This window comes from Cupressus sempervirens, chromosome 2, assembly GCF_028749045.1.
Source record: "Cupressus sempervirens isolate cs-2001-9-10 chromosome 2, ASM2874904v1, whole genome shotgun sequence".
In the NCBI taxonomy this organism is placed as follows: domain Eukaryota; kingdom Viridiplantae; phylum Streptophyta; class Pinopsida; order Cupressales; family Cupressaceae; genus Cupressus; species Cupressus sempervirens.
Window position 1 is genome coordinate 150,711,785 of NC_143119.1, and position 12,471 is coordinate 150,724,255.

Sequence of the window (12,471 nt, forward strand, 5' to 3'; positions counted from 1 at the left end):
CAATAACGAAACACAACACAGCAAGGGGGCTCAGTACACACTGATATAAGAGCGTAATCCATCTGCATGCATGTTAGTATAAACATATACATAAATATAATGCAAATATCTAATTACTTCAACATAGCGCAGTTTCATAAATAATAAGCAAGAAGTAAACATTTACTCATCATTGCAAAATTAAACTCGCACTAAGAATAACCCGTAAATGAATCATATATATACTGAGGTGTCATCGTTATGGCACTAAGATTCTGCATCCATGTATGGTATGCCCATAGTCAACACATAACGGAATTCTCTATTATACTTGTCAATGACAAAATAGAGATAAGCCTTGTTCTCCATACTTAACCATATAGGTTTAAGTTATAGGTAAGGCCAATTATCTTTTATATGAAATTAACCCACCCAATTTATTTTAAAGTTATCATTGAATTAATTAACTGAATAGGATAAACCAAATTCAGCCACCTCGATATACATTCATCACAGCTATTCTTAAAATACACCTCAATCAGATATACAAAGAATGTACATGCAACAGATATAATATCAATATACAACATGATACTACATTCTTTAACCTGTTTGTAACACATCTTATTCTACCAAGTTCAAAGATAAATATAGATAGTTTATTCATCAGAAATAAAACCTATAATATCAAGATCACGCAAATACAATTGAACTAGCCTCCGCTCAACAATACTCACAGAATCTTCATACTATACATCAATTTCCAGCTAACCAAACCATCTACATTTATCCTCGAATTGACCCAGATACAGATTAAAATGCCTATGATATTCTTGTTTTAAAGGACAAACCATCAACACAAATCATAATCTGTCTCATGCTTGAAACAACTTCATTACAATAATGAACTGAAACTCCTCTTTATAATAAAAGATTACTAATTCATAAAATTTCATTTTCTAACATCGTATAAATGTTCATCAGAATGCTTCAAAACATATTCAACTAAATTATTTATATCTGGCAGACTTCTACATATCCAGACTTAGTAATGTTTTTCTATATAAAAGATCATAATTTAAAATGTACACTTGCTATCCAACATCATTTTCATTCTAGATATTAAGCAATCAACAGCTATGAAATTCTACTATTACAAATATCTTAAACAATTGTAAATGAAATCGATTCACATGCAAAACTCATTAAACGACAGTTGTTATAACTAGATGCCTTTCTACTTTTAAAAACTTAATGAGAAATATGTTGTCGCAGTGTTATAAATCGACTAGAAATCCAATTTCCTTCTAGCTATTCGACGAGATATCATTACCAGTGTTGAGAACAACAGTTTTACCAAGTTTTCCAAATATTCTAAACATCTATTGCCAATGACAAGTTATTCTATCACGACAATTCTCCTTGGTATCGACTGCCTACAACACACATTCATATTGCTGACAAATGCTATTGTTTCATCTAATAAAATTTCGAACTATCCATAAGACTAAATACCCAACCACAGTTTATGTAGATGTTCATCTAAGTTTAGATTCATACAACTCGCATAACACTAAGATTTTAAAATTTTGATGTTTAAAAGCATACACTATGGGTTGGACCGAGTCTAATACCCGTATTTATATATCTAAATAATTCATAAAATAGGCTTGGGATTTATACCCTCATTTCTTATTGCGAAACAGAGACACATCTTCTAAGTTTCATAAGGCTGTTTAAGTAAGGCGAATGCATAACATTCCATGAAATACTCATACCTTAACTACCTACAACTATATGACGAAATGCCTCTGTTATTACCATAACGTCACCGTCCAGTTTCCAAATCTCATAAAAGCAAGATAACTAAAATCAACAGCATAAGAATTTCCAGATTGAAATTGAAACATAATGCCCATTAACACAAAGTATCAGCTGCTCGATAGCCTTTATGATATTTTAACATTATTTGCTACTACAGCATGCAAAGTTTCCTTAGCGGTCACGCTATACCCACATCCATTTTTGGATGTACACAGAGTTCAATAACTTCGAACCTTGCATACACCCAACCATGGGTGTCGATATATACGAAACCGTAACCAATCGTTTTAAATGACATTTTTTATTTTTTTTTGCAATTTCAAAAGAAATAACACACCGCAAAACAAAGTATAAGGTTATAAGAAAGGCCCCCTACCTCCAAAATCTGAGAAGGTGAACAAACGCTCAACCCACTGCTCTGAGATTCCGCTCGCCTCCAAAGCCCTAAAAATTGAATCAATAGCCTTGAGAGCAACCTCAAAAGGAATAACTGTAGCTGAGAGCAATACAACAAACTGAGTCTCATAAAACAGAGCTCCATTCCAACCATGTTGCCTATTCAACAGCAACACCACACAGGTGGTTTACTTTACAAAGCAAGCGGCCCAAATACCGGCCAAAACCTTGCAATTTTCAACCCCAAGATGGAATGGCCGACTCATTCCTAAGTGCCATTACTTCCCACCTTCATGCATTAATTCAACTGCAGGACTGGGTACAATGACAACCCATATTCACCGCCACAAATTGGCTTTCGAAAAAAATATCATATGACCCTTTCAAAATATAAGAAACCCCCCTAGGGTTTTATGACAATAAAATCCCTATATCCAATATAACAGAAAGGGGCAAAACAATAACTTCCATGTTATAGCTGCGGTGATCAAACATAGCAACTTAATATAATGACTTCCCACTTTTAAATTTGTGTGAATTATTAAAAGATGTAAACTTATTATATATAAGTATTTACATGAACTAACATTCACTCTTAAATTTATAGATTTCACCAGTAAAATACATATATATATAGGTGAGAAAACATCAATATACATGAGAGTTTCCCAATGTGAGTAACACCAGAATGAATTTGCCATATTCATAACAATGTGTTTAATTTTCTAAAATTCTGTAAAACATCCATGCTTATCTTAAAAGAATATAGTTAATTCTTAACATGAATCAAATTAGAAATGCAATGCCTAACATATTACTTCAATGCTAAAGTCATGCAATCTATTATTTAATTAAATTCACTACCATCCAACTCAAAATTAGTATCTGCTCTGAGTTCAAACATGTATTAAGAATCAACGTTATCAGTCAGTTCGAAACAGCTGAATCCTTATCACAATTAAACTAACATAAACAGATAATGATCACTATAACTGTATCAACACAGACCAAATTTAACTAATTAAATTTAACAAATTAACAAACAAAGTTTGATAATATCAAAGCAATGAACTTGAATCACAGCAACAACTGAGGCAAACGAAGAGAAACAAGAAAGAGTAAGGTCAGGCATGACAAAGTTCATCCTCTATTGTGTAGCATAGGCAAGGTTTATAAGTTCTTTGATAAAGCGTCTAATGGTGAAAGAAGTCTGGGTGACTTAGATAATGAGCATGTCACTATATTGTCATGTTTTGTACCATGTTCTCTGCAGGTGAGATATATTCATATTGAGAAGCATCGGAGCAGCCGAGTAGACACATCAAAGAATAGTTCAGTGCTATCACAGTCCACTTGAAATGATTTGACCAAATTTTTGTAAGGGATGGATGCGAAATATGGAAACTCTCGATGGAAGATACAAATCCTCAGAAGGTGTGCTCATATGATGGTTAAAGGGATATCAACATGGGTATAGCTAGCCTACTAAGAAAACAAGGTCATGGATGAAGACATCACTCGGTTCCAATAATGCAATGTGTAGTGTTTGCCAGATGGAAGTGTCTGCAAATCCAAATCATCTATGACTTGTGCTTGGGCATATATGCTCAAGAAGTGATCACAATCAACAATTTCTAGTCCATTAGGGTTTGGCAATCACTCCTAGAGCAAGCTCAAGTGGCTCTGGATTTGCCCCTTAGTATGATTGTTGGAAAGTTGGTTCTGCATCCATATAGTCGGGATTCATTTCACTAGAGAAAAAGTGATTCTTTTGTGATTCTATGCATATAAATAGCGACTTTTGTAATTTGGGTTTAATTTTGATGAGGTTAATTAACCTCTCCCAGATCTTGTGATTGTAGGGTAGTTATTAACCACAGAGGGGTAGTTCTTAACCTTGGTGCTTATAAAAGGGTTCATTTTGGCTTTGTAAAGGGGGGACATTTTGGACTCTGGAATAGGAGAATACTTAGGTTAGAATTTTGGTGATAAGATAATATTTGGAAAGTGTGTACAAATTTTATCTTTGTAATCGAAAATTCCTTTTAAGTTCTTGGTGCAAGAAAATAAAGGAAAGTGCTATTCGAGTTCTCTTCTTTCAAAATCCAAATTGTTGAAAATGTTGATTCTCTTTGTAGTGAGCACTTTCATGGTATCGAGCAGATGTTTATGAATCTTTCGATCAACATTGTGCTAGTGGTAATTCTCAAGCATAGGTCTTGATTGTTGTTATTGGCAGTTTAAGTTAGTCCAGGAAAGCTTTAAAGTCGTGTGGTGCATTTGTCATCAATGGCTTTTTATTGATCTTTTAAAGTTTGATTTCATCTTTATTTGAAAACCTTCAAAACTATATCATACAAGGGAGCTGCACCTCTAAATGCAGAGGAAGGCCACATATCAAGGGCCTATCCAACTGTTGTAAACAGTTTGCCACATACACTTCATTGGGCCATTTTCAAGTGACAAATCTGTTTACCAACAATACATTACTAGTTATTGAATGCAAGATAGTTCATAATTAAACTGTGTTTACATATGCGAGTCTGTATATTCCGAAATGTGTTTACATATACGAGTCTATATATTCCGTAATCAATCACTTATGATTTAGAGGAAAAAAGATAGGATGTGCAGTTAACCAGCTCCCCTGACTAAGTATGGCACCCCAGACAAAGGAATTGGATCATAGTTAACATTCCTACCTTTTGTGGGCCCAGAAGCAATTTAGTTTATCCAAGTGGGTGGGGAATTGGTCATAGCTGACACTCCTACCGCTTGAGGGATACCACAAGGGGAGAACTAGTGCACTGTCGGACATTCCTGCAACTTGTGAGATGTAGGCAAGTTTTCCATAATATGAATATGACATGCTCTCAGGCTTAGTTAGGTTGGGCATTTACTAGCACCATCTTGAGGTTCCTACTAGACTAAGTTATGATTGGTAATGAGATGGTAAACTCCAATTTGGGACATTACAAAGGAACTCCATTAATAAGATTACATATATCATATGATTGAATTTATGTTCTTGACCCTAGTGGGAAAGATATGTTTTGTGGATTTTATTGGAACTGTAATTTTTGGGCAGAAACTAGGGCATTGGTAAAAGAGGACATTACACTACCCTGCAGCAAGCACACCACCCTGTGTTGTAGGGTTGTCGCCAAAAGGTGAATGAGTGCTCCCAAGCTTATTGAGGAAGGCAATCCCCCTATGTTCTTTCAAGCACGCCACCCCGAGATACAACTCTCATGAATTGGGAGGCGAATGAGTGATCTTGGGCTTGACCAAGGAGGCTGTGATATCTCCAAGTTGGCTTGAGGGATTCAATGAGCTTATGATCCTACCATATACTATGGGTCAAGGGATGAATGAGTGCCCTTGGGCTCGAGGAATTCCCCAAGTACTCCAACCCACAATAAATATATCATGGGCTGAGGGGAAATGAATGCCCTTGGGCTTGATTGTTTCCCTTAAGTACGCCAACCCACAATAGATGGACTAAGCCATTTCCATGTTCTTGCATTACAAGGGAATATCCCGTAAAGACTATGGTTTGCATACACTGACCACTTCCTGATATAAAAGAAGATTGCTTAATAGTGAATTGATTTTACTATATATATCATTGAAAATTTGCAGTTATGACTTAACAATATTGTATATAGTAAAGTTTGAAATTGAATTATGTTCTTAAGACTTGAGTTGGAATTGTATTTTTTGGTAAAATTGCAGGTGGAGCCAGAGAAGAGACATTACACAATTACAAAGGTTTATTGTCTTAAATTTTAACGACTAGTTATTTTTTAATTTCTTCAGATCACAGGGTTCCTTGTACTTTTCTATCATGACATGTATTGTCAAGTCCAATTGCTCCTCTTTTGGTCTTTTTTTAACATTAATAATAATATTTTCCACTCTTCCACTTACTCCTAGTGCTTATTTGAGTACATCACTTAATGTACATGTAACAGTAACAAGAGACTCAACTAAATCATATAGAATTGAAAAGCTTAAAAGAATGGATAAATACATTAATATGCAAAATCTGTGGAAGTGAACCCAGTAAAATCTCAGCAGCTGTAAGTTATGTATGTGAGGAAAAACAAAGCATGTTGAATTGCTTGAATGAAAATGGCAACAAGATATTTTCAATATTAAATAAGAGAAGAGTGTATTTACTAAAGTTCAGATGGGTATAAACTAAGGGCACTGTGTACTCACTACAATGGACACATAAAAGCCACAGTGATGCATAAATTTAACTGATACACCAAAAAGCCTCATTTTCTACTCCTAAACCAAAAAATGAGATGAGCTTCAAACCATTACCTGTTTTCTGAACAAAAGGCAGGATTTCTCTCTTTTCACAGGAGACCAGCTGACAAAAATGAAAATAATTTTAAGAATTTACCATCATCTATGTCTTTAATAACAATACCTGCTTACTGTCAGGACTCCAGCTGGCAGCATAAATGCTTCCTGTGTGACCACCGTCTTTAACCAACTCTCCAATCTTTTCGCCTGTCTTCCCATCAAAAAGCACCCCTTTTCTGTCTGAACCAACAGTAATAAACTTGCTCCCATCTGGAGAAAATCTTACACAATTCACGAAGTTTGAATGCTCTCTGCATTTGAAAACAAGAAATATCATAATCAAATATAGAATATGTATAACTAAAACTGCTGCTAATAAGGTATTCTGCAACAGTAGTTGAGATGCCTATTTTAATTCTTGATCTGCATTAAACAGGTATCTTAATTCTTGGTCTCCATTAAACTTGTAGACCAAAAGAATTTTGCACAACACAGTACAACATTTTCAAAGATTAACCATAATAACCATGTTCCAAACTTAGTGATCAGGTTCATAAATGGAAATATGGTTTCAAATAACTAGCTTCAAAAGACATGGCCTTAAAAAAATGTTCAACAAGTTCCACATGAATATACTAACTTAAAAATACAAGACCTTGTTTTCTTTCTCAACCGGATTATAGATCATGGAGCTTGATTCTAAACATACTCAAAAATACATACACATCCATTAAGTTAGTCATATTGGCTTGTGTGAATAACTTCAATTATATTAAGTGATAAGTAGGCCTTCATTAGGATTACCCCTCCATTAAATTATTAGGAGGACTGTCTAAAGGAGGTGATTATCATTGTAAGGATTTGAGTGAAGATTGATATTGTATTTAGGTTCTCTCTCAGAGATATAGCATGGAGAGGTTTCTTCCATAAATAGTATTGTATGGTGTTATTCTACCTCGAGGGTTTACTCTATTTCTGCATTTATTGGATATCAAGGCATCCTGGCCCACAAACATGTTAATGTTTTATAGCTACAGCAAAAATCATTACTACTTGTGATAGATGAATTTGATATATTTAAGTTCGATGGCTTCAGTCTTCAGCTTCATGCTTTTTATTTTGGAGCTGTATTATCATCTCCAGCTCATCTTTTGAGTATCTTATATTGTCTTCATGACTCTTTGATACATGCTGAGAGTATACCATTCTGTACGGAAGGCATTTGATATATTGTGCAGCGGTGATTAGTATCTGTTGACAACTGTCATACCATTGTATCTTCTCTTCTCTGTGTTGAGTCTCTGACTTAAATGATGCAAATGATTTTCAAGATGGTGCAATCCCCATTTCTTTTTGTCACTGCTGAAAATTCAAGAGTCCACAGTTTCTTGGTAAATGCACGGTTTGTATCATTGAAGGAATACAAAATGATATGTGTAACTGCAGTCAAAAGTTTATGATGTATTGGCTTGTATGAGAATCTATGGGGGTAACACTGGAGGCAATTTAGTTTTTCATTACTATGACATGCAATTAATATGGGAGTCTACTTCACTATCCTGTTTGTATATTTTTCATTCCATGCAGTATCAGGTAATGGGCAGAGATTGAAGAGTGCATTATATATACCATTATCAAGGCAGAGGGAGAGATAATCGTGTTTGCTTCCTGCTTAACAGTCTCAGACAGCTAGAGGAACATTGTTCGGTGATTTAACATCTGGTGTATTATTGCTTTGTTGAGCAAGTGAAAGGACTATGTGAATCTGAGATAGTTTGATGTATATTTCTCGGCATTATAATATTTTGTGTGTGATTACTACATCATCAGTTTTATATATGTGTAATTTGTGATTCAAAGAGAAGTAAACATGCTGTAGATATATAATCCTATAAGGACAATCTGCTAGCATCTGTTATAACAGATTGTTGAAGAAATCATTCTTCCAAATAAGCTTGCGAAGCTTTGTACTGAATCTCTTGTTAATAAGAAAGGAACTATTTTAGGGTGTGGTTGGTTTTTTGCTCGAGTAGGAGGGTTTTCCCAGAGTACCTCTAGTGTCATTACGTTCTTGCTTTCTCTGTTATTTAGTTATGCTATTCTGGTTCGCAAAAGTTTACTGTATGAGCTCTATCTTCTACAATCTATTATTAAGCAGTGTCAAAACGTTGATTTGGGCAAAGGTATGATGGTTAACCTTAGAATCTCTTGTTTATTACACCAGTTCACCTTATTAATGGAAGGTGAAAGCATAGTTAAAAGGGACTCAGATATGGCTCAGACTTGGCAAGGGTTACCTAGCTCGAGACTGGGGACCTGAGACTCAGCAAGACTTGGCAAAGAGAAAAACCCAAGAAATTTACAGATGTTCATAATTTTAAAACTCGTTTCATGCACCCTTTATTAAATAAACCTTAGAAACACAAGTAATTCATCCAATGGAAGCTAATTTGATCACATACATAAGTTTACATCAATCAAATAAGTAAGGACAATAAATACAAATTGTAACTTCAAAAAATAGGACACCTAATATATAAATAATCTCATCCATATACGGAACTCATGGAATATGAAATTCATGGGATCAAATGTTTCAAATAAATATCAAATCAAAAACTACAAGTCTATGGCTCAGCTGCTCAGAGGAGCAAGAATCCATCCTAAGAAGGCATCTAACGTAGGTCCTAGCTGATATAGCAACCATAATATTATTTTTATCTACAAATATGCAAAGATTTAAAAAAAGGGATATGTATTATATAGATCTTTATGATCATGATATGTCGCTGGCCTTTTACTTGCTTATTCTTATAGTTTGATGGAGGTTTGTGGTGCAGGAGCACCCTCTCTAACCATTGTTGATCAAGGGTCAACCCTAAGGTTTCTTGTTTTGCATTGTAATAAGGCATTTTCCAAGCCATCGTAGTTAATTTGTTATGATTTGTAACAAGGTTGTGACCTAAATGGTTGTAATGGTCTCATTCGTCTGATTGGGGAATTGTGGTCAAAATGGGTCAAACCATGCCATGGCTAGAAGAGTCATAGGGTCCAAGAATGTCATTTTGAATGATAATAAGGAGTTTTGAGTCATTTGGGAGGAACAAATGGTTAAAATGCACAAAAATGTAAAAGTTGTCATGCTGTTGCAAAGTCAACTTTAACAAAATGCATATTAATTGCACACCAAGGGTCAATTAGTTCAAACTTCGGTTGGAACAGTTAAGGAAGACATGATTTAGGCCTTGGTGTCGATTCATGATGTAATTTTTTGGATTTGTCAAGGAATTGAAGGGATTGAATTATTGTTTGCTGAAGTCTTCCATTGTTTTCTACTATTTCCTATGGCTGTATGGGCACACATATTGATTGAAGCACTGGATCCATGGGTATGTAGGATAGCTTCTTGAAATAGCTTTCTATTGCACTTTGTTTGAATCCATTTGATAAGTAATGAAGGGAGTAATGAGTGTTTTAGTGTAGACTGGTCCAGAATAACAGTTGCAGTGAGGGTTTCACAAACTAATGGCTTTTCCCTGACATTCTACCATGAGAATTGAATGATTTTTAAGGGAATGTCAGGTCACTTTGTATACTACATAATGCATTTGGTTTCAGTGTTAAATAAACAATCCCTGATTTTTTCCCATGATGCCCTAGGCTCGGCATTAGGATGTGACGAGCCTGTCAAGAAGGGAAATGGATGTTGCAGAGAAGTCTTAGGGTGTGTGAGTGCCAAGTTCATTGGTGAGACTGGATCAAGAATCATTTTTCCCTGATCAATCCAAATGACATGTGTTTGAGCAAACCCTCATTAGTTACAGGTTTGTAAGCCATTTGATCCCATTTTTGGCTGACCCGGTCAAAGGCAAAACCCACATCCCAAATTGTGATATTTCATATTAGCCCCAAAAGGGTATCAGAAACTGGAGTTTATTTGGAGGATAATTGTTTTAGGTCTTCCATTAGCCTTATATGCACAAAGTAAATTGTGGTTCTTTGTCAATGCCGCTATGGTGGTCAAAATGAGTTGTATGGTTCATAGAAAGGATGGAAGCGATTCACACATATCTATCATCACTTGGTAATAATATCCTAGGTTGCATGTGAAACGAGTTGCCCAAGAAGGTCTTAGGGAAGTGACGTATTGATGTAGTGGTTATGAACCCAAGTGAATGTTAGACCATATGTAGGGATGTGAATCAACCTTTTGGTAGGTTGATGGTGTGAGGACCATTATTTGGTGCCTCAACGCATACCCAAGTTAGTGAGACCTTAAGAATACTTGCATTCTACACCATATTGGTATCAGAGATAAAAGTCCCGTGTCTAATTACGGTGTATGTCAGAGGAAGAAGGAGAACTAGAGGCTAACATCATGCCTCCAAAGGGAATGAGCCAAGAAGTCATCAAAAGGATGGTGGAAGAGTTGCTTGAAGAAAAATTAGCAGATTTTAAGCAATCAAAGAACAAGGATAAGGATTGTGAAGATGATACAGACAGAAAAGAGGATGAAGGAGGAGAAGCACCAAGACAAGTGGTAGATCTTCCTGCAGATCAAAAGGCTTTTGTGGAAGCCCCAAATTCAGTAAAAAGAGATGTTACTGAGAGGTTACCAATGCATGGAGGTAGCCTGAATGCAGACAAAATAATTAAATGGATAGAGGACCTAAGCAATCACTTTGAATACCATGAAACCCCACAGGATGAGAGGGTCAGGTTCGCCCAAAGGAAAACTGAAGGGATCTACCTTATCACAGTGGAACTATGTGCAAGGAGAAAGGGTAAAGGAAAGAAATAATATGATAGCCTCTCAGGAAAGGATGAAGGCAAGGGTTAAGGCACACTTCTTACACACAGATTATGAAGTGGAGATGCATAGGAGGCTTCAAAACCTCAGACAGAAGGACTTGGATGTCAATAGATATACTGAAGAATTTCACAAACTAAGTCTCAGATCCAAGAAACAAGAAGATGAACCAGAAAAAGTGGCCAGATACTTGAATGGCCTAAGGATGAATATTCAAGAGGAAATTAGTCATTTGGCTCCAGATGCAGTGCACAAATGGTTTCAGTTGGCCCTCAGAGTGGAGGAAAGGTTGAAGAGGAGGGAACAAAATAATAGAGGTAGAGGTGGCAGGAACTACATAACCAATAACAGAGGAAACTTTGGTGGGAGAGGCTCAACAAATGGAAGGAATGGGGAACCTAATCCACAAGAACAGAATAGAGAAGCAGGGTATAGAACAGGATTCAAAGGTGGAAGAAGGCCCAATGGCAGGGGTAGATTTGGAGGACAAGGAAGGGGACTAAGAATGTTCACTAATAAGTGTTTCAGTTGTAATCGTGTAGGACAAACAATGAGCCAATGTCCAGAGAAGTTTGCAAGTTCCCAACATGAGGACAAGGAACCAATTAATACAAGATAAAGACTGTCAAAGCATCAATTCACCCATTGGAAGTGTTGCTCCGGGTCTAGAAGGTGAAGGTCTGATGGTCAAAAGGACCCTGTTGAAGGTACCCCTGAAGCAAGAACCCCCACAGAGAAAGGCATTCTTCAAAACACAAGGTAAGGCCTATGGAAAACTATGTAAAATTATTGTTGATTCAAGATTCACTGAAAATATCGTGTCTACAAAGATGATAGAAAAACTTAAATTAAATAAATTGCCTCATATTAGCCCTCACAAGATATTTTGGTTGATTAAGAGTAAGTTTTTGGGTAGACGATCAGACATGGGTTAAATTTGAGTAGGGGACTTTTGTTCAAAGGGAATCAATTGTGTGTTCCCAAATGTTCTATGAGAGAGAACATTATTAGTGAAAAACACAATGGAGCTCTTGGTGGGCACTTTAATCTTCATTAGACCTTGGAGCAGGTCAAAAGGTACTATTATTAGCCCAAGTTGCAGGTGGATGTCAGAAAATTTGTGGCAGGATGTCAGATTTGCCAAA

At 36.0% G+C, this 12,471-nt stretch overlaps 1 protein-coding gene across 1 annotated transcript in view; it reads right to left on the minus strand.

The window, feature by feature from the left end:
- The window catches only part of LOC149571493 (transducin family protein / WD-40 repeat family protein), a 76,034-nt gene that overhangs the window by 24,374 nt on the left and 39,189 nt on the right, over positions 1-12,471 (minus strand). The window contains exon 3 of the mRNA XM_089813008.1: positions 6,641-6,827. Coding sequence (XP_089669134.1) covers positions 6,641-6,827 — 187 coding nt within the window. The remainder of the gene's footprint in view (positions 1-6,640; positions 6,828-12,471) is intronic.